The sequence below is a fragment of the Trametes versicolor genome (genome assembly GCF_000271585.1).
Source record: "Trametes versicolor FP-101664 SS1 unplaced genomic scaffold TRAVEscaffold_2, whole genome shotgun sequence".
In the NCBI taxonomy this organism is placed as follows: domain Eukaryota; kingdom Fungi; phylum Basidiomycota; class Agaricomycetes; order Polyporales; family Polyporaceae; genus Trametes; species Trametes versicolor.
The window spans coordinates 3584481-3602831 of NW_007360322.1; the positions used below are offsets into that span (position 1 = coordinate 3584481).

At 57.0% G+C, this 18351-nt stretch overlaps 8 protein-coding genes across 8 annotated transcripts in view; 7 read left to right on the forward strand and 1 right to left on the reverse strand.

Annotated features, from left to right (window-relative positions):
- Window positions 1–410, forward strand: part of TRAVEDRAFT_112622 (DNA glycosylase) — a gene marked incomplete at both ends in the record, with an annotated part of 2397 nt that extends 1987 nt beyond the window's left edge. Inside the window, 3 exons of the mRNA XM_008036440.1 lie at window positions 11–189; window positions 246–313; window positions 370–410. Coding sequence (XP_008034631.1) covers window positions 11–189; window positions 246–313; window positions 370–410 — 288 coding nt within the window. The remainder of the gene's footprint in view (window positions 1–10; window positions 190–245; window positions 314–369) is intronic.
- Window positions 411–1638: 1228 nt separating this feature from the next.
- On the forward strand, window positions 1639–3378 carry TRAVEDRAFT_142441 (kinase-like protein). Its single transcript, XM_008036441.1, has 3 exons — window positions 1639–2114; window positions 2184–2660; window positions 2715–3378. Exons 1-3 carry the CDS (start codon window positions 1749–1751, stop codon window positions 3096–3098), a joined length of 1227 nt encoding a protein of 408 aa, XP_008034632.1. The 5' UTR covers window positions 1639–1748; the 3' UTR covers window positions 3099–3378.
- A 358-nt stretch (window positions 3379–3736) lies between these two features.
- Window positions 3737–4929, forward strand: TRAVEDRAFT_161867 (NADH-ubiquinone oxidoreductase 20 kDa subunit). The gene is made up of 7 exons (XM_008036442.1): window positions 3737–3785; window positions 3844–3894; window positions 3965–4180; window positions 4245–4424; window positions 4496–4576; window positions 4633–4747; window positions 4816–4929. Exons 1-7 carry the CDS (start codon window positions 3758–3760, stop codon window positions 4826–4828), a joined length of 684 nt encoding a protein of 227 aa, XP_008034633.1. The 5' UTR covers window positions 3737–3757; the 3' UTR covers window positions 4829–4929.
- A 225-nt stretch (window positions 4930–5154) lies between these two features.
- TRAVEDRAFT_161872 (uncharacterized protein) lies at window positions 5155–9426 on the forward strand. The gene is made up of 4 exons (XM_008036443.1): window positions 5155–6101; window positions 6171–6573; window positions 6628–7337; window positions 7393–9426. The coding sequence occupies exons 1-4, from the start codon at window positions 5425–5427 to the stop codon at window positions 8780–8782; spliced, it is 3180 nt and encodes a 1059-aa protein (XP_008034634.1). The 5' UTR covers window positions 5155–5424; the 3' UTR covers window positions 8783–9426.
- Window positions 9427–9645: 219 nt separating this feature from the next.
- On the forward strand, window positions 9646–10652 carry TRAVEDRAFT_114403 (meiotic nuclear division protein 1; the record flags this gene model as incomplete). Its single annotated transcript, XM_008036444.1, has 8 exons — window positions 9646–9708; window positions 9767–9781; window positions 9835–9877; window positions 9930–10010; window positions 10069–10103; window positions 10160–10267; window positions 10317–10476; window positions 10540–10652. Coding segments are annotated over 8 exons (618 nt in total), but the record flags the coding sequence as incomplete, so codon positions are not given.
- Window positions 10653–11028: 376 nt separating this feature from the next.
- TRAVEDRAFT_43828 (uncharacterized protein) lies at window positions 11029–12278 on the forward strand (the record flags this gene model as incomplete). Its single annotated transcript, XM_008035736.1, has 6 exons — window positions 11029–11160; window positions 11224–11273; window positions 11504–11674; window positions 11748–11823; window positions 11876–11914; window positions 11964–12278. 6 exons carry the CDS (start codon window positions 11029–11031, stop codon window positions 12276–12278), a joined length of 783 nt encoding a protein of 260 aa, XP_008033927.1.
- Window positions 12279–13343: 1065 nt separating this feature from the next.
- On the forward strand, window positions 13344–14781 carry TRAVEDRAFT_17848 (uncharacterized protein; the record flags this gene model as incomplete). Its single annotated transcript, XM_008035305.1, has 5 exons — window positions 13344–13547; window positions 13601–13800; window positions 13862–13937; window positions 14086–14385; window positions 14437–14781. 5 exons carry the CDS (start codon window positions 13344–13346, stop codon window positions 14779–14781), a joined length of 1125 nt encoding a protein of 374 aa, XP_008033496.1.
- Window positions 14782–15217: 436 nt separating this feature from the next.
- Window positions 15218–16823, reverse strand: TRAVEDRAFT_43830 (uncharacterized protein; the record flags this gene model as incomplete). Its single annotated transcript, XM_008035737.1, has 4 exons — window positions 15218–15562; window positions 15623–15931; window positions 15981–16019; window positions 16758–16823. 4 exons carry the CDS (start codon window positions 16821–16823, stop codon window positions 15218–15220), a joined length of 759 nt encoding a protein of 252 aa, XP_008033928.1.
- Window positions 16824–18351: the final 1528 nt, after the last annotated feature.

Sequence of the window (18351 nt, forward strand, 5' to 3'; positions counted from 1 at the left end):
GAAGAAGAAGGCAGCGGACGACGGTGGCTCGGAAAACCCGCTCCCTGCGCCGTTCACGCCGTCGATCGCCCAGACGCTAAACATGAAGACGACGACCACCGAGGACGGCGGGAAATACACGCCCCCGCCCTTGCCGGAGGGCCTGACTGTCGCAGTGATGAAGAACAGGCTGAGCGGGAAGAAGGTTAAGTGGGTGTAAATTTGGTATGGCGTATGCACCGCCGGGCTCTGACCGTGTGTCGCAGGGGTGCGCTGCTGACCCCGAAGGAGATGGAAGACCTCGCGGAATGCTGGCAGCCATATCGCAGCCTCGGTAAGCCACTGTCGTCATTGCCCCGCGCGTCGCAGAAACGCTGACCTTTCCTGAAGGCGTATATTACATGTGGGCCCTGGCGGAGGAGCCGAAGTAATGCTGGTCTCGGACGCTCGGCGCGGCGCTCAGCGACTCGAACTGTCGTCGACGCTGGCATTTGGACGGCGGAGACGGAGAGGCGAGTCGCCGCCGGCCGCTAAAGTCGAGGAGGAATGCAGTGCCACGAAAGCATTAATGTTCCCTTTTCTGACGTAATGTAATTTACCCAGGCCAGCGTGGGCGCGCACGCGTCTTGTTGCGCGTTTGGGTTCGCACCCACTCTTTGTCTGACTCCCAACTCTCCTTGTCAAGCTCACGCAGCGTGGGCGCGTGCTCACGCGCGTCGGCTTTGTCTGTCACTCTCGAGACATGACGCAGAGTAGCAGACTGACCACGGCTATCATGAAGGGCCATGCTCATCGCGAAGTATCTAGGTGATCGACAGCTAAAACGCCGCGCATTTGGAAAGTCGCTCTATCGGACCTCCGACGTTGTTGCGTGAGTATATGCAATCCGGATTTTGTGTGGCTTAGAGCGATATGTTGACAAGGCACACGCAGAGGCCAGACGAGTGTGGAAGAACGGTGATCGACTCTGCTTCCTTCTTGGGCCGCCTCGCTTCTGTGGCCAACTACAGTTCGGTCGCCCATTCGATCGTCCGTTCCCGAACATTGGCTCCTTGGTTCGAATAAATAGGGAGCCCCCATGTTCTCTTTCTCGTCTCGTCCCCCCACCATCTCTCCGCGTGTTCCTGTGTCACCTCCTCCCCGCTCTCGCGTCCCTCTTCTCGTCCGTTCCTGCGATGCGTCCGATCTCTGGCTCCGCGTCCCCGCGTCTCTCGCCTGTCCAGATTCCCCAGTTTGTCTCTGAGTCTCCCCATTTCTCACCTGTCCACATCCCCAAATTCGACACGTTTTCTCCCCCGATGGACGCCGGCGACGCGTCCTCGGACGATGGGGATAGCCTTAACACACCCCTCACAGAGCATCACCACCACCGCCTCCTTTCGTGTGACGTATACGATCAACCCGATTACTCGCAGGACGCCTACAGCTCCCCCGAACACTACATCGATGATGAGAAGGCGAACATGTGTTCGCCACAATACCGCTGCCTTCCGCAGCGCGTTCCCTCAGTGTCTCCGGGCCCGGAGCACTCCCAGGACCTCCTCTTCCCGACATTCTCATCTCCATCCGGCAACACCATCACCTCTCCCAGCTACTCCGCGCGCACCCTCGACCCAACCGCGTCGCCCTTTACCCCGACGCGACAAACGTTCCCGGCCAGTTCCCCCGTTTCCTCCGCGTCGCCCTTCCTCTACCCCGATGCTTCTCCGTCAGGGAGCACGCTTCCTTCTCTTCCCTCGCTCTCGTTATCTAACATCGGCTGTGACGACATGGACGATCACCCATCACTTCTACTGTCACCGACGCATGAGGACTCGCTGCTCTGCAAGGGGCGGCGATACTCAGCGCTCTTTCACCCCGAGCACATGCTCAACCCGTACTTTGTCCGCAACTATCGTCTCGAGGACGAGCTCGGCGCTGGCGGATATGGCTTCGTGATGACCGCGCGGCATCGGAGTGAAGGGCACGAGGTCGCCGTGAAGTTCATCATCAAGGACAAGGTGCCAGAGCACGCGTGGTGGGAGGACGAGATGTTCGGGCGCGTACCCACCGAGGTCATGCTGCTCAGCCTCGTGAACCACGAGAACATCGTGCGGTGCCTCGACCTGTTCGAGGATGAAGTGTATTTCTATTTGGTAAGCAGGATGCGCGCCATCCCATTGCGGTATACTGATATACTCATACTGATCTATTCACGACTCTAGGTCCAGGAGCTCCACGGAACGCCATGGGTCTCGAAGAAGCAGAAGATAGCGAAGCCGACGTCGGCCCCTGGGAAGCTCGCTGTCCCGACGCCATCGACAACCCCGATGCTTTCTCCTTCCCATTCCATCGACTCGACGCTCGACTTCGCGCCGCATACACCTCCGCACGTTCCCATCAATGCAGGCGGTCTAGCGCCCGCTTCCCACGGGAAGCTCGCTGACATCTCCAACTCGAGCGTGCACGACAGCCTCGATGTTGGCTTGCTCAAGGCACCCCTCGAAAAGCCGGGCTTCGCGCGGCGCGCTTCGCACGATCTGTTCGAATGCATTGAACAGAGCAAGCACAAACGACTCACCGAGAACGAGGCGCGCTACATCTTCGCGCAGGTCGTGGAGGCAGTGTACTATCTCGACAGCCAGGGCATCACACATTGCGACATCAAAGACGAGAACCTCGTCGTCGACTCCGAGCTGAAGGTACATCTCTAATGAATGATCTCTGCCGGCGATGCTAACACGGTTGCGACGCAGGTCAAGTTGATTGACTTCGGCAGCGCAGTGGTCGCCGACCCAACGGCTCCCCGCCCGTACTACACCCTCTTCTTCGGCACTACGGCTTACGCGTCTTCCGAGATCCTCCTGAAGAAACCTTACCAGGCACCTCCCGCGGAGGTCTGGACGCTGGGCGTGCTCCTGTCCTACCTTCTCACCGGTCACTCCCCCTTTCCCACCGAACAGGACGCCAAAGACGGACGCGTCGTCATCCGGGAGCCGAAGTACGGCCGCTTGAGCAGGTCCTCCATTATGCTCATGGCGCGCTGTCTGGAGAAGGACCCGCTTCTGCGCGCAGACATCCACGAAGTCCGGAACCACCCGTGGTTGGACGGCGCTCTGGAGTGCCTTGGTCGCGATTAGGGTGCTCCCAAAGCATACCTGACGTGGTCTTCGATGGACTCCTGCATCCATATCATTGCCACTCATGTGCGTCTTCATTTGGCGCCATTCGGACCTAGAACTATCATTATGTCGTACGCGTTCGAGTTTCCATCGCAGTATTCTTCCATTCCTCGTCGTTCGTACCCTACACATCGCATACAATTGATACCCTCGCATTAACCTTATACAGATTTGTCTACCCTCCACTGTCCACACTATCATCGCATTCTACGACCACTTGCATATGTTCCTGTCCGCGCACATCCTCATCGTCTTTGCATTCTATAGTCGTGTCCATTCGAAACTGTACTGTATCCTCTTGGATTTGTCGGTATAATGTCTCCCGATAGGCTTTAGCCTATGCCACTGTACACCAATTTATCGAACCATCAAGCGTCGCTCGATGCATTCCTCGTTCACCGACTACCGTGTTTGAAGTGTTGAATGATCAAATGCACGATGCCCTGAAGGGGATTCGAAAGGACGGACATGGCGCCTATGCTGAGCCGGAGACGCCCGCCGGAGGTTCCCCGGTGAACGACGGGTGGGCCGAGCGGCCCAATCAGAATGCGCGCTTAGCAAACACCTTCCGCTCATCGTCACCGACGGCGAGCACAGTCTCTCCGTCCCCCACCATCATGTCGCTCTCTGTCACCCAAGCAGCTCGTAAGTTCGCAACACCATCAGAAGCTTCAGGCTCTTGCTTATACGGTTCGCCTCGTAGTCGCCAACGCAGGCCGGCGAGCAGCTCTGCGGCCGCAAGTCGGTGTCGCCGGTATGTTCCTTGCCCAACCTGAAGAGTGTACCCCAGGTTTTCAACGAAAATCTTGTTTCTGTTGCTCTAGCATATCGCCAACTTCATTCTTCCCGCCCTGCCTCTAAGCCCTCTGTCATTCCTACCAACTCTACGAACCCCGCCGAGCCGATCACCCAAATTGCGAAGACAGGTTCGAACCAGCTAAGCCTGGAGACCCCTTCGAACCGTGCGGAATATGTGTTGTCTACACTCGACAAGGTCGCAAATTGGGCACGGCAGGGCTCTATGTGGCCCATGACTTTCGGTGCGCCCCTTTCGTTCTGCCACTGCAGACGTCTCGTTGAATTCGTGTGAACCTCCCCTTTCAGGTCTCGCCTGCTGTGCCGTGGAGATGATGCACATGGCCGCAGCGCGGTACGACCAGGATCGTCTGGGTGTCGTCTTCCGTGCCAGTCCTCGGCAGTCCGACATCATGATTGTCGCGGGAACGTTGACGAACAAGATGGCCCCCGCCCTGCGCAAGGTGTACGACCAGATGCCCGAGCCTCGTAAGCCCTGTCTCCGGAATATCTCTGCAGCGTAGAATGGGGCCGCTGACCGCGTGTGTGTCATGTGTTAGGCTGGGTTATCTCGATGGGTTCGTGTGCGAACGGAGGTGGATACTACCACTACTCGTACTCCGTTGTGCGCGGGTGCGACCGTACGTAACTTTCGGAGATTGAGCGCCGTACCTGGCTGATAGGCTGGACTTCGCAGGTATCGTGCCGGTGGACATCTACGTCCCGGGTTGCCCGCCCACGGCGGAGGCGTTGCTTTACGGGATGCTGCAGCTTCAGCGCAAGATGCGGAGGTCCAGGAAGGGCGTGCTCTGGTGCGTTCATTGTCTAGCCTTCTGCGTGGTGATGAAAGAAGTCGCTGACCTAGAAAACCAAAAACCAGGTATCGGAAGTAGTTGAGCTCATCATGATGGAGCTGGCGGTTGGGACCACTCTATCTACAGTAGGGCCAGAGTATAGATACCGAATGAGAGCGTTCTGCCTGCGGTCTGCATTGCCCTGGACTGCCTTGAGCACGCGCGTGATGATTTTGTCAGAGCTAAAGACGTACACCAACGAAGAGCACAGAATTGTCAAGGAAGGTTGAGGCTCTGGCCGGGGCTGGATCGGTAGGCGACAACTGGGGCGCGGAGACTGGGGTACCGCCCAATGCGGGGTTTGCCGAAGAATGCTTTCGCGCAACGGTGCAGCGCTCTCTCTCTCGTTTCGCATCTGTCTCTCAGCTTCCGCTTCACTGTCTCTCCTTCCTCTCGACCTGCCTCTTCGACGTCGGCGGCCAGCCATCTGGTGTCGTCTACAGCCCCGAAGCAGCGCAAGGGCTGCGTCTCAGCGTCGTTCGTCTTTGTAGCGCAGACGTAATATTCGTGCGCCGGCCTGTGTTCTCCGCTTCGTGCAGTTGCTGTTCGCATCCCATCAACGCCCCCCGCACACCTCATTTTTCTCTTTGACGACTCGAACGACCGTTTCAAGGCCTCTCCTACCCGTGCACGTCATGGCCACTGCCGTCCAGCTTCCTGCCCCGGACGCCGGCGCTCCCCACAACGACGTCTCCTTTGGCCCCGTCCCGCCCAACGGCCACTCACATTCCAAGTCCCAGTCCAACAGCTACTCACAACGCCTCACCCTCACCGAGTTTGACCTCAGCGACGATCGCTACCCATCCTTGTCCTCCCGCAAGTCCCAGTCCCCCTCCTCTCCCCCGGTCCACTCTCCCACCGGCGGCTTTGACCCTGCGTTCGACGCCGGAATGACAGCAGCCCTGCGTGCCAGCTACGAAAAGTCGCACAGCTCCGATCCGGTCCCGCTTTCAAAGGCGTGGATCGGCGAGAACATCACGCAGGAGCCCGCCGAGGAGTGGAACGCGCCCCCAGCAACGCCTCGCGAGGCACAGTCTCCAAGGCCCGAGGACACGACCTACCCTTCCACCAGCCCCTCCCCCCTCGTGGAGACGTACTCGTTCGACAGGCCCGCCGCCCGGCCGTCGCGCGACGGCTCTGGTGAACAGCGGCTCCCGTACAACATTCCCTTGCCCCAGTCGCCCTTGCCTCAATTATCAGACATGGGCCAGCCGTTGTCAAGTCCGCGAGCGTTCGGGGACCGATATGATTCGCCAGCTCCGAGCTCCCCTCGCCATGCCGCGTTGGTCTCTCCTGGGGGCGGCACCATGTTGTCGCCCGCTGCGTCCGCCTCGCCCCGCCATTCCTTTATCCCGGGCGCTGGCGTAGGTGCAGGTCCGAGCTCCCAGCCAATGTCCCCGATCGTACCCCTGTCTGCCGGTCCTACGTACAACGCCGTCACCATGCAGCAGATCCCCATCTCGCCGAAGCCCCGGGCCTACTCGCAGCACCCAACGTATGTGAACCCGACGGCCTCTTCTGCCATGCAACCGTCGTTCTCGCCCCCGCAGGTGCCCAAGGAGGAGGTCTGTGTCGAGTGTGCAATGCGCGACCAGGATATGGCAGACGTGGACGTCACCAGCCCTGGGGTTTGGGAACGCGAAAGCGATATCCTGTACGAGGAGCTGTGTAGACGGGAGATCGAGGAAGAGCCGTCTGGCCGTGCCTCTTCGGACGCTCATTCGCGGCCCAGGGCGAAGGGTGGAATACTCACGGAAGAGAACTTGAGGTTTTGGCAGAGCATCGTGCGTGGTGGTGCCTTGCTCTGCGACGCGTACCTGTCACTAACGCCCCTGTAGAACCCTAAAGAGCCATCCTCTCGCCAGCAGACCCTCGATCAGTATGTGAAGGCCCAGCGTCAGCTGCTCGAGGTCGAAGCTCTCGCCCGCGCACGGACGTTGCGCGAATCTCGGCTGCTCGACGAGAAGATGCGTGACACCTTCTCTCAACTTCGGCGCTCGGCGTACGAGCTCGGCAGCAGCTCGCAACCCACGGATGACACTGGCGCCCTGCGCCTCAAGTCGTCAGGCAACGCGCAGAATCACGCCCGAGAAGTCACGCTGCTCGAGAATGGCATGGTCGTCGAGCACGTCGACCTGCGTCGCGAAGAGAAGGAGGAGCGCGAGCGGCGGCGCAAGGACGAAAAGCGGGAGAAGAGCCGCGCGCGCAAGTCGTCCCGCAGTTCCCGCTCTGTGGCCGACATGGCTTCGGTCTACTCGATGCCGCTGCAAAGCCCAATCCCGCAGATAGACAGCGGATTCTTCTCTGGGGCCCGCGATTCAAGGCACTCGCAGTCGTTCTCGCCGCGCCCGAGCAGCGTGCTCACTGGTGGAAATGAGCGGCCACAGACGCTACTGCGCGCTCAGTCGCAGGCGTCGTTCTCGGACATGCAGAGCGTCGGTTCTGCGTCGTCGCCGAGGCGCTCTCGCTTCTTCGGATTCAAGAACCTGAGCGCTGCGTGGCTAAGTCGGGATAGCATGGCTCCGTCGGGTAGCATGATGGACATGCAGTACGTCATGTTGAGCAAATTCGCGTATTTTGGGCTCACGGCATCCTTCTTTTAGCGTTGCCCTACAGCAAGAGCAGGCATACTTCGCTGCACATCCTTCTGCGCTTGACATCTCCTCTACTACACCCACCCTCAGAGCCTCTCAGTCATGGCCTCGTGGGGAGACCTCGCCTGAGCCAGTCGTGTCCTCCGTTCCTGCCAACAAGAAGAAGAATGGTCTCAAGAAGATCTGGAAGCTGGTCACTCGCTCATCGAAGGGCGCTGCTAAAGGAGTCAGCCAGTCTAAGTCGGTCGACAGGCACGAGGACGACATGCCCTTGGCGCCTCCGCCGCCACTGTCCTACCTAGTTGACAGAGAGCGAGGCGCGGGGAGGCGACATGTCTCCACCCCCTCGTTGCTCTCTTCGATGTCGCCCAACGGATTCTCACAGTTTGCACCTTCGCCGCCGACTGCGCCTTCTAGTGCGCTCCCGTCGCCGACGTCTTCACGTTACCCGGTCCTCGAGGAGAAGTCCAGCGGCGAGGCGCACAAAGAGCAGGTGAAGCAGGAGATGGAGCCTGATCATCGCATATCAGCGTTCGAGCTTGGGCCGTCCAACGACACCGGTTCACCTGATCTGGAGAACCGCGGTCGCACAACACACAGCTCCTCAAAGACGCTGTCCAGTTCCGGACCCACGACCCCCGGTACATCACCACCCCATCAACGCCCTCAGTCTACACTCCTTTCCCGTGACAAGTCTCTCCCACCTATTCCCGGCGAGCCCGCAGTGGAGTTCCCCGGCAACACTGGTCTCGACGGGCGACCACAGACCATGTACGACCTACTCCAGAACTCCTCCAACCCCATGTCTCGGGGTTTGATGCCTCCGCAAGCGCCCTTCCGGACGCCAGACACCAGGCGACAGTCGTTCGGCGGAATGGCGTCCTCGCCGCACCCCGCCGTCCAGAGCCTGCCCAGCCGGAGCCCGTACGGACGCGGGACACTCAACGTACCTCCGTTCCTCGCGGAGGAGAAGTACGCGGAGTTCGGCGCTTCAAGTCCGTCGCTGACGCAGTGGGGTACGCAAGGTGGCAAGCGTGCGATGACCACGCCGTCGAAGCCGAAGAAGCGGCGTAGCCGGTTCGGGCTTACCTCACTCTTTGGCAAGAAGTCGACGGACACGGAGCGGGACTCGCAAGTCTTCGCACCGAGCGCCACGAACGGCTCCGTGAACGGGTCGACGGAGCCTGCCGACTACAACCCGTACCGCTCCTCCGCGTCGGACCAACGCGACGAGCCGAGCTTCAACGGGTATGGGGGACCTGGCTCCGCACACAGCAGCTCTGCGCCGCGCATGTCGATAATCTCGAAGAAGAACATCGCGGAGCTCGTCGACCAGGACCCCGAGTTCGTCGCGTACCGCTATCCGTCTTCGGATCAGCGCCTGGAGGTCCTGCGGTGATCGTCGACCTTCTGCCAGCCGTCACGTTCACCTTACGCCATCCGCTTTCCTCGCCCCGTGCATTTGTACTACAAGTACCTCACCACCCATTCCCTTAATGCAAAACCTTCGGGCTTCCCACTCCACATTTTCTTTGCCCCGCTGGAAAGCACACCGGACTCTCGTCGCTCCCGTTCTCCCTTCAATACCGCATTCTCCATTGATCACCCACATCGATTCTGATTCCCCCGTCACTCACTGTTCGCGCCCCTGCTCCCCGTTCTTGTCTCTATGCCCCACTTGTTCGCTGCTGCCCGCGCTCTGCATTCGGTCCCGGTCCCGGTCCTGATCCCCGCATCCCCGTCCGTTTGCCTGTCTGCCCCCCTGCCGACGGACGCTACACGTATTCCACATTTTGGTCACGCCCCATGTAATTCGCTGCCCGTCGTCGTCCCTTCCGCGCTCTCCCGGTGGTCGATGCATGTGTACTAGACCTGCGCTTCCGCCTATTAATCACTCGCATCGTTTTCGCGAATCTCGGGACGTGTCCGACGTCCGAAGTAAGTTGTGTGGTGTTCGATGGAAGGCCGCGGGCGACGCCGACGTCGAGGTGGCGCGAGCGGGTGTGATTGTGTCAGGTCGGTGCTTCTCCTTCTGCTGCAGTCTGCTTGACGCGCCTTCGCGCAAGATCGACCCTGCGATCGGCGTTGGGTGCCTGCGTGCGTCTTGGACGTCTGGACAGCGACAAGCTCTTCTCTGTCGCAGCTTGCATCCTGACCACCACAACCTTGACCGGTAGATTCTCCTAAGAGCAACAGAAAATGGTACGCGCTCGATGTTTGAGACAATTGCGCGGGAATATGCTGAATGTCTCGCGCATATAGGCTCCCCGAGGACTCTCCGCAGAAGAGAAACGCGTAAAGCTGTTGGAGATATTCCACGAGACGGTGCGTGCAGCCCGACAATGCTCAAAGTCATGTGGCTATATGCGCCTCGGTCTCGCAGAAGGACTTCTTTCAGGTATGTGCGTTATGCAGACCAGCGAAAGGGGGCCCTTACTCAAATGCATACAGCTGAAAGAACTGGAGAAGATGGGACCAAAGATGAAGGGGATCGGTATGCAGCAGTCTCGCGCACGAGATGCCGGTCGACGGCTGAGTGCATACAGTCTCCCAGACCGTGAAGGAAGTGCTGCAGTCGCTTGTGGACGACGGCTTGGTGCAGATGGACAAGATTGGCTCCTCAAACTGTATGCAGTCTCGGTATCGTCGTTCTTCCCAGGGTGGCTGACACGCGCATATATCCAGTTTTCTGGAGCTTTCCGTCTCAGAGAGGCGCGATGGTGCGTCCATGGCTGGGAAGCGCGAACGTCCTGTTTACCATTGGGATTATCCACAGATGCAGAATCGCTTGAAGACAGTGAAAGATACCCAAGGGTCCCTCCAGAGCCAGCTGGATGAGCTGCGCGCTGCAGCAGAATTAGAGAAGGCAAGCAGGCCGGAGAGTGTGAGTGATGCACAGTGATGTTCCGAATGCATCTCAAACGTTGGCGCAGGCGACCCGCACGCAGATGCTTGAGGACCTTGCCACGCTGAAAAAGGAGCACGCGCAGCTCGAGTCTGAGCTCGCAGCGTACGGCGCGTGCGATCCTGCGAAAGTCGAGGAGAAGAGGCGGGCGGTTGTCCTTGCGAAGGAAGCAGCGATCCGTTGGACGGGTGAGTGGCTCGGGGTGTATATATGCTATGAGTTTGCAGGGGTGCTCACAGATGCTACGCGAGCAGACAACTATACCATGTTGCTTTCGCACTTCACTCGACAGAACGGGGTGGAGGCAACGGACATACGGTCGTTCCTCGGTGTCGACGAGGAATACGAGGATATCGAGGGTTGATGGCTTCAAAACCTGGCAGATATATGGCTAGTGAATCGGTAGTGCTCTCTGTTGAGAACCGTGGTACATCGTGCGCATGTCGTTACTCGAGTATTGCTTTCCCAGAGAGCAGGATGCCAGCCTTTCTTGAGAAGTTCAAATATCCAACAGGAGATGCTGATGGTTGTGAGCAGGCCGGACTCCCGCATTTTGGCGCCCATTGCGGCGCGGACGCGTCGCGCGCCCGGCGTCGGTGGTACCTTTCTACCACGTTGAGTGCGTCCAAGCTCTGGGTGCACGACCTCTCTACAAGTTTGCTGCATCTACCCTTGAGGATAAACACGGGGAATGCTTCGCAACATTCATTCACCCCCTTCAAATTGCACCCCGCTAACTCATGCTCGAGCTCTGTCTTCGACCTCCGAACGCGAGGCTACTCTGCTACGAGATTACTTATGCACCGAGCTGTTCTGTAATCGACCTCGAGAACGATGACAATTCCCTGGATAAGAAGGAGCCTCTACCAAAGGTGGGCCTTCCGGATTGGTCGCCCCGGGCTGGTTGACATAGCGCACTCACGAACTGTCGACAGCTGGTCACGGACACTGTGGCGGATATGCTTAAAGCTGACATCGACGCCATGTATTGCATGATATCGGTCTGGGAAGGTTATCGACCTCCCTTGGCGGCGATTGGAATACATCTTTGCACGCTACGCAAAACCGGTACTTGGCTCATGCGGAGTGAGACAACAATTGGGCCACGTCCTTTCGCATATCGCTGTGCCCATGCCAAACCGCCGGCGATCTTTCTTATGGAAAGTGGTGCCAGCACACCGTCGCGCCCTTTGTTTGACGTATCCCGTAGCCCAGGTTCGCTTGTGCTCAGGACGAGAAACAGCGCGACCTCGTCATCAAGCTGGCGGACAAAGGGTCCATGGAACACAACATCTACACATACCTGGCCGAATGCAAGTCGTTATACGACAGCGATGCGTTCATTGGCGTATTGCCTCCGACAGCAATCATAGGCTCTCCATATCGGTTTGCTTTTGTCGCCATGCCGATTTAAGTCGCTTGCGTCAGATCCTTTTAAGCTAACAATTAGTCCTTGAAGGTGGGACGTTACCCCCTCACCCAGGGAACTCGAAACTATTCGCGAAGTCATGACGTTCATCCGTTGCAACCTGTCGGTCAGTGACTGTTCTTATACGATATCTTCTAATGCCGACCTTTCCTCCACAGGGATTGGCCTTCCTTCATCGCCACCGCATAGCACACAGAGTCAGTGCACGCCCACCATTTCAGTATGATCTCTCTGACAACGACCTAGGACATATGCCAGTCCAATATGGTGATCAACTGGTACTGCAACAGCTCGCCCTCGGATCTATGCGTTCAGCGTCTGCGCGAGCATATTCAGTCTCCAGCTGTGGAGTACGCTCTGTTCGATTTCGACCTCTCGCTGCAGATGCCGCTCGACACTTCTCTCAAGAAATGTCGCCGCCCTGCGCACGAAGCGTTCAAGGGCAAGAGGTCGTACATTCCGGAGGATGTATTCCACGGCGAACCGCATTACAACCCATTCGCCTTCGACGTTGCGTGCCTTAGCAACCTCTATCTGTGTTTCTTCAAGGCGAGTCTTTAGTGGACACTTCCACCGCGGACTTTGGCTGACAGATGCGTAGGAGGCGATGCCCATTGTCACTCTTTTGACGCCTTTGATTAGCAAGATGACAGTGCACGACATCGACGATCGGTGGTCGGCCGAAGAAGCATTCGTGTTCTTCAGCGACGTCCTAGCAGGACTTTCTCCAGATACCCTCGACTCACGCGTGTCCCTCCTCTGGGACAGTGGCCCTATCGATAACCCAGACCTATACTGGAGCCAACTCAGCCCTGAGTTCCAGTCACGTTGGAACACTCACCGATGGCCCCCTCTGTCCTTATGCGCTCGCGCCCTGGGCTGGGCGACCACCACCGATGCCGGATATTTGATAATCGCATCTGTTCGCCGGTATTTGAACATCTATTTATATACCCCCGCGCCCCCATTGATGTATAGTACTCGTCGTGCGGCCGTGCCGGATGTTCTGACGCTTGGGGGCACATCGACGCGTGCCCAGTTTCCTGCCATGTCCACACGTTTAGCCAGATTTGTTTCCAGGCGCCGCACTTCTGCGTTCGCAATAATCACTCAATGAATTCATTCATAATCCCGTACCCGCCCGTTCTTTCCCGGGCGCGATATCGAATATGTACTGCACTCGGATGCGTGCCGCGCAACAGACGCGTCGAGTCCGAGGACCTGCTGTACGGCACATAGGCGCCCATGCCGCGTCGCGTCGCGTGCACGTGGCTCGTAGGTGGCGTTGAATTCGGCTCACGTTCAAGGCGCGTCCCGCTGCTTCTGTGCCACAGTCGCCACTACCTCGAGCCCGCAAACCTCCGACTCTGCTTCACTGTTGGGATTATTCTCCACCTCGAACATTATTCTAGCTCACACGCTCACTCTGCTGCATCCATCCCCCCGATTTCAAAGTATGTACGAGGATATCCAAGATCAAGGCTACTACGCAGACACGGACGATGGCACTGAAGACGTTGTTCTTTGCCCCGACGTACGTGTTGAATTTCGATTATCAACGGACTCCCGCTACAAGATTGGTGCTGTTTACAGCTTCCACAAGAATGGCCTTACAACTGCCCTAACATGACCCCCTTCTGGAAGGGATGGCAAGCATGGCTGGCCGTCCGTGGATTTACCTTGAACCTTCGCCCAGTATCGACCGACCCTCCGTCCAAGGCAGTGAGCTGGTACATCCCGCAAAGCACATCCCCTGCCTCCGAGTCGCTGCCTTATGCGTACTGTGTACGGGAGGGGGAGTCTTCGCGTGTATGGGATGATTTCCCGATAGTGAGCTCGCTCGCCCTACTCTCATTCCAAGTCGATTTCTGAACCAGTATTAGTCTAAAATCGGGTGGGCGCAAGACTCCGAGCACCGTCCCATCGCGTTCAAACTGACATGCACGGGCTCGGACGAATACCGAATATATCAGAGGCTGCTTAACCTCGCCGATTCCCTGTCCCCCACCGAATGCTGTGGTGTACTCCGACCGGTTGCTATCCTGGACACAGGCCGCCCGTTTTCTTTCGTTGCGATGCCTCGGTGAGTCCATTTCGCTCAATTAGCATGCTTGGCCCAGTCGTCTAATCGTGGCTACACGCAGGTGGGGTCACGTTGGAACCGTTATAAAACTCAGGACTGTCGGCGAAGCTATGCAATTCATGAGGTGCACATCGCAGGTAGGTTCGTAGACAACCTTACGCGCATCCTTCTCTCAACCTTGTGGTCCCCAGGGGCTACGATTACTGCACGAAATCCGCGTAGCACACCGCGTATGTGCACTTCCTTATCAACTCAGACGACGACCCCTCGCTTACAGGTTGTTAGGATATCACTGAGTGGAACATGCTCATGAATTGCTACAATCCTTACTCTCCCAAAAATGCGCGCGATCTTCTCTACGGACACCGGAGCCCGTCGGACGTGCATTACTGCATTTACGATTTCGACATCTCTCGTATCTTCCCTCCTAACGCCCCGCTAAACGCTTGCCGGCGCCCCGCTAGCGACTCTTATGAAGGCGCGCCGCCATATCACCCGTTAGACGCATCCTGTGGAGAATACTATTACGACCCCTTCGCGTTCGACGTAGGCTGCCTCGGGAACCTCTACAGGACATTCTTCTCGGTACGCACGATGTCCCGCATATACCGCAGTGGCGCTGATTTACGCCTTCAGACCATGGTACCCCTGATTCCTCTCCTTGCGCCGCTGTTCGACAAAATGACGACGCACCGCGTGGCGGACCGATTCACGGCAGCCCAGGCTGCCGAATTCATCGAATCCGCCTTCGCCGAGCTTCCCGAAAGCGCCCTCATGACGCCTGTGTCACTCAAAACCGAATGGGAGTGCGTCGACGACTCGGACAATTACTGGACGCGGACCACGGTCGAGTTCCGCAAACAATGGGCGCATTTCAGGGTGCCAAGTCTGCCGTGGACGTCGAAACTGTTGATGCAGTTCGCAAGCTCAGATATGGGGTGGTCTGTGCTTTGCTTCATACGCCGCACGCTCTGTGTGTGACTCTATTGAACTTTTGAGTTATCATTCATGCATAATGTTTCACGCGTGAGCTCGGTAACCACTGCGGTGAATACAGTGGACCCTCAAGGGTTTGACGCCATTTCTTATATACTATTTCACGTTTCCTTATCCCTCGTTTACTTCCCTACTGAATATATATTTTTCGAGAGCTGTAAGTGAGGTGCGCGTACGCATCCCCAGGGAATGCTTCGTGTAGTGAGTGGTGACTTTGACGTAGCGAGTAGACAACTAGCAGCCGTCGTCGAGGGTGGGAGATTACTCACTGGTTGTCGTACTACTAGAAATTTAGCACATCCACAGCTATAGTATACCGTCCGAAATTGCCTTACGACTCTGAAAAAAAGCATTGTAAAGACGAGTCGGCTTCACAGTACTAATCGGGGTCAAGATATACGATACTATCGCCTGCACGTAATTACCTACGTAACATAGCGCGCACATAGCAGACGGTTTGCCATCCCATCGGCCACGAGCAGACCCGATCTATGACGCGCTCTCCCCATGTCCACGGGCCAGTCTGGTAGTGGCTCCAACACTCGACGAATCCGGGAGGCGTCCATGACCAGCACGCCGCTGGTATTGCCGGCCACCAGAAGTCCGCCTTAAGAGAAACTGGAGCATTCCAGACGTGCGCCGGGAGCTGGGAAATAACGCCATTGAGGAGGGCGAGGGCCTGTTCCGCCGTGAACCGCTTAGGTGCTTCGTGGTCCGTCATCCTGTCCAAGAGCGGAGCAAGCAGCGGCACCGCAGCTGCTGCTCTCTGTGCATAACACAAGTAAGCCCGATACGCACGGAGACTAAAGTTATGACTGGGGCTCACCGAGAAATATACCCGATAAACGTTCCCGAGGCACGCGACGTCGTATGCGAAGGGATTATACGCATGCTCGCCCAAATCGATATCCGCAGGTTGGAATGGCGACACGGTAATTCTGCTTTCTCGTGCAGGCCCACGGGCCTCCCGTAGACACGTGTCTGGCGGTAGTTGGATGGACGTGTCGAAATCGAAGATGCAGTATCGGGCGCCGGGCTGAGAGGTGCGCCTATGATTGTCGAGGACGGGATCCATCTTCCAGATTTCAATGTCAGGACTGTAACAATCCACAAGTATGTTGTTGGGTCGGATATCCTGTATGTCATTCAGAAGGAGAGCGAGGATTTGAATCCGCCGAACTTACCCGATGTGCTATGCGGTAGGAATGGAGCAGGACGAGGCCCTAGAATCGGGCGTTAGTCACGGATGGGATCGTATAAGTCGCGGAAACAAACTTCGAGAGTGCACCGCGTAAATTGCAGTACATCCTTCACCGTATCGAAACGGTCTAATTTGCGCAACGCACCCCACCTCGCTAGCGAGTCAGTATAGGATGAGCACCAAAGCACAGAGACTCACCTAGGCATCACAACGAAAGAGTATCCAAATGGAGTATCCAGGATAGCGAGAGGGAGTAAAACACCGACACATCTACCATCGCCGACGCGTTCAGCGTGACGCAGTAGTGTTTGATAGATGGGATATTCTTCCATTTGCCTGTTGATAATCTTCAAAGCAACGTCCCTATTTAGGGAGTCTTGCGCCCACGCAATTTTATACTGACACATTAGATTAGCACATAGCGGCAGAGCAATTGCATAGACACCGCCGGCATTTACCCATGGAGGTGTCAAGTGTTCTGGGCTATGGTCTGCTCGCACGCATGTGGCATACGGAGGCGACGCAGGCGCAGTGAATGGTGGTGGAAACCATAGCTTGCGTGGTAGCTGCGAATACAGTTTGTATCCACGAGCAATAAGCCAACGCTCGCAGCATGACCAGTCGAAGCTGACGCTCCCCCAGGGCGGCCATCCTTGCTCTCCAGATTCTTGATATTCTATCGGCGGAGGCTGTAGCAATACAATAAGGACGTTCCAGACTTATTTCATACCTAATGGTGAAATACAAGGGAAAGACTCACGTTCGGCAACTTGGTGAGCGGATCAATTTCATACTGAGTATACTCTGGCTCGAGGTGGCCATCCATCGAGACTTCAATGGGAGCGGTTCGGCAGTGTGTAAGTGGTGTTATCCGGAGTGATATAGAGACGGTCAAGGGCGTAGTTATGCACGTAGCGGCCAAGGATTGATCATGAACGGGGAGTGCGTCTGAGGCACAGCCTGAGAGTCCTGACGCAAACGCCTCCCCTGAGTCGTTGGATGAACTTCGCGAACTTAGCGCTCATCGCGACGCGTCGCGGAGGCGCGGCGGGCCGGCGCTTCTGAGGAGGTGCTTTGAGATCACGAGACCGTGGCGATACGCGCTCAGTTGCGCGCGGCCGCCGCTCCGAATTCAACGTCTCAACCCACAACGTTAATACGCCTTCGCTCGCTTTCTAAACCGCGTCTCTCCGTACGGTATCCTACACTTACGACCAACTAAGCCGCACCTACGCTCCCGGCTCCAATGGATGACTTCTCTCCGCTCCATTATACCCAGTATGAGATCGACCCGCTCACCAAATTACCGAACGTGAGTCTTGCCCTGGCCTTCCATCATCAGGTATGGAACAAGTCAAGGATTATTGACTGTGTTGCTACAGCCCCCGCCAATGCCGTATCAAGGATGGCCGCCCCGGGGGAGCGTCAGCTTCGACTGGTCATCCTGCGAGCGTTGGCTTGCTGCTCGTGGATACAAACTGTATTCGCAGCTACCACGCAAGCGATGGTTTCCACCACCAATCACTGCACCTGCGTCGCCTCCGTACGCCACGTGCGTGCGAGCAGACCATACCCCGGAACATTTGACACCTCCATGGGTAAATGCTGTCTATGCGATCGCTCTGCCGGGCTGTGCTGATACAATGTATCAGTTTAAGATTGCGTGGGCACAAGATTCCCTGAACAGGGATGTTGCCTTGAAGATTATCAACAGGAAAATGGAAGAATATCCCATCTATCAAACACTACTGCGTCACGCAGAACGCGTCAGCGATGGCAGATGTGTCGGCGTTTTACTCCCTGTCGCTATCCTGGATACTCCTTTTGAATACTCTTTTGTTGTGATGCCTAGGTGAGCCTCGGTGCTTTGGTGCTTGTCATATACTGACTCGCTAGCGAGGTGGGGTGAATTGCGCGATCTAGACCGCTTCGATACTGTGAAGGATATATTGCAATTTATGCGATGCACTCTCGAAGTTCGTTTCTATGATTTATATGGTCCCGTCCGTAACTAACGCCCGACTCTAGGGGCTCGTCCTGCTCCATTCCTACCGCATAGCGCATCGGGTAAGTTTGGTGGATTCAAATCCTCTGTTCTCTTTCTGAGTGATGTCGCTATCTGCAGGATATCCGACCCAATAACATGCTTGTGGACTGCTACAGTCCCGACATTGAAATTTGGGATATGGATCCCATCCTCGATAACCATAGGCGCACCTCTCAGCCCGGCGCACGCTACTGCATCTTCGATTTTGACGCGTCCATCCACCTGCCGCCAGACACGTGTCTACGGGAATCCCGTCGGCCCGCACGAGAAAGCCTAGTCACTACGTCGCCGTTCCAACCTGCGGATA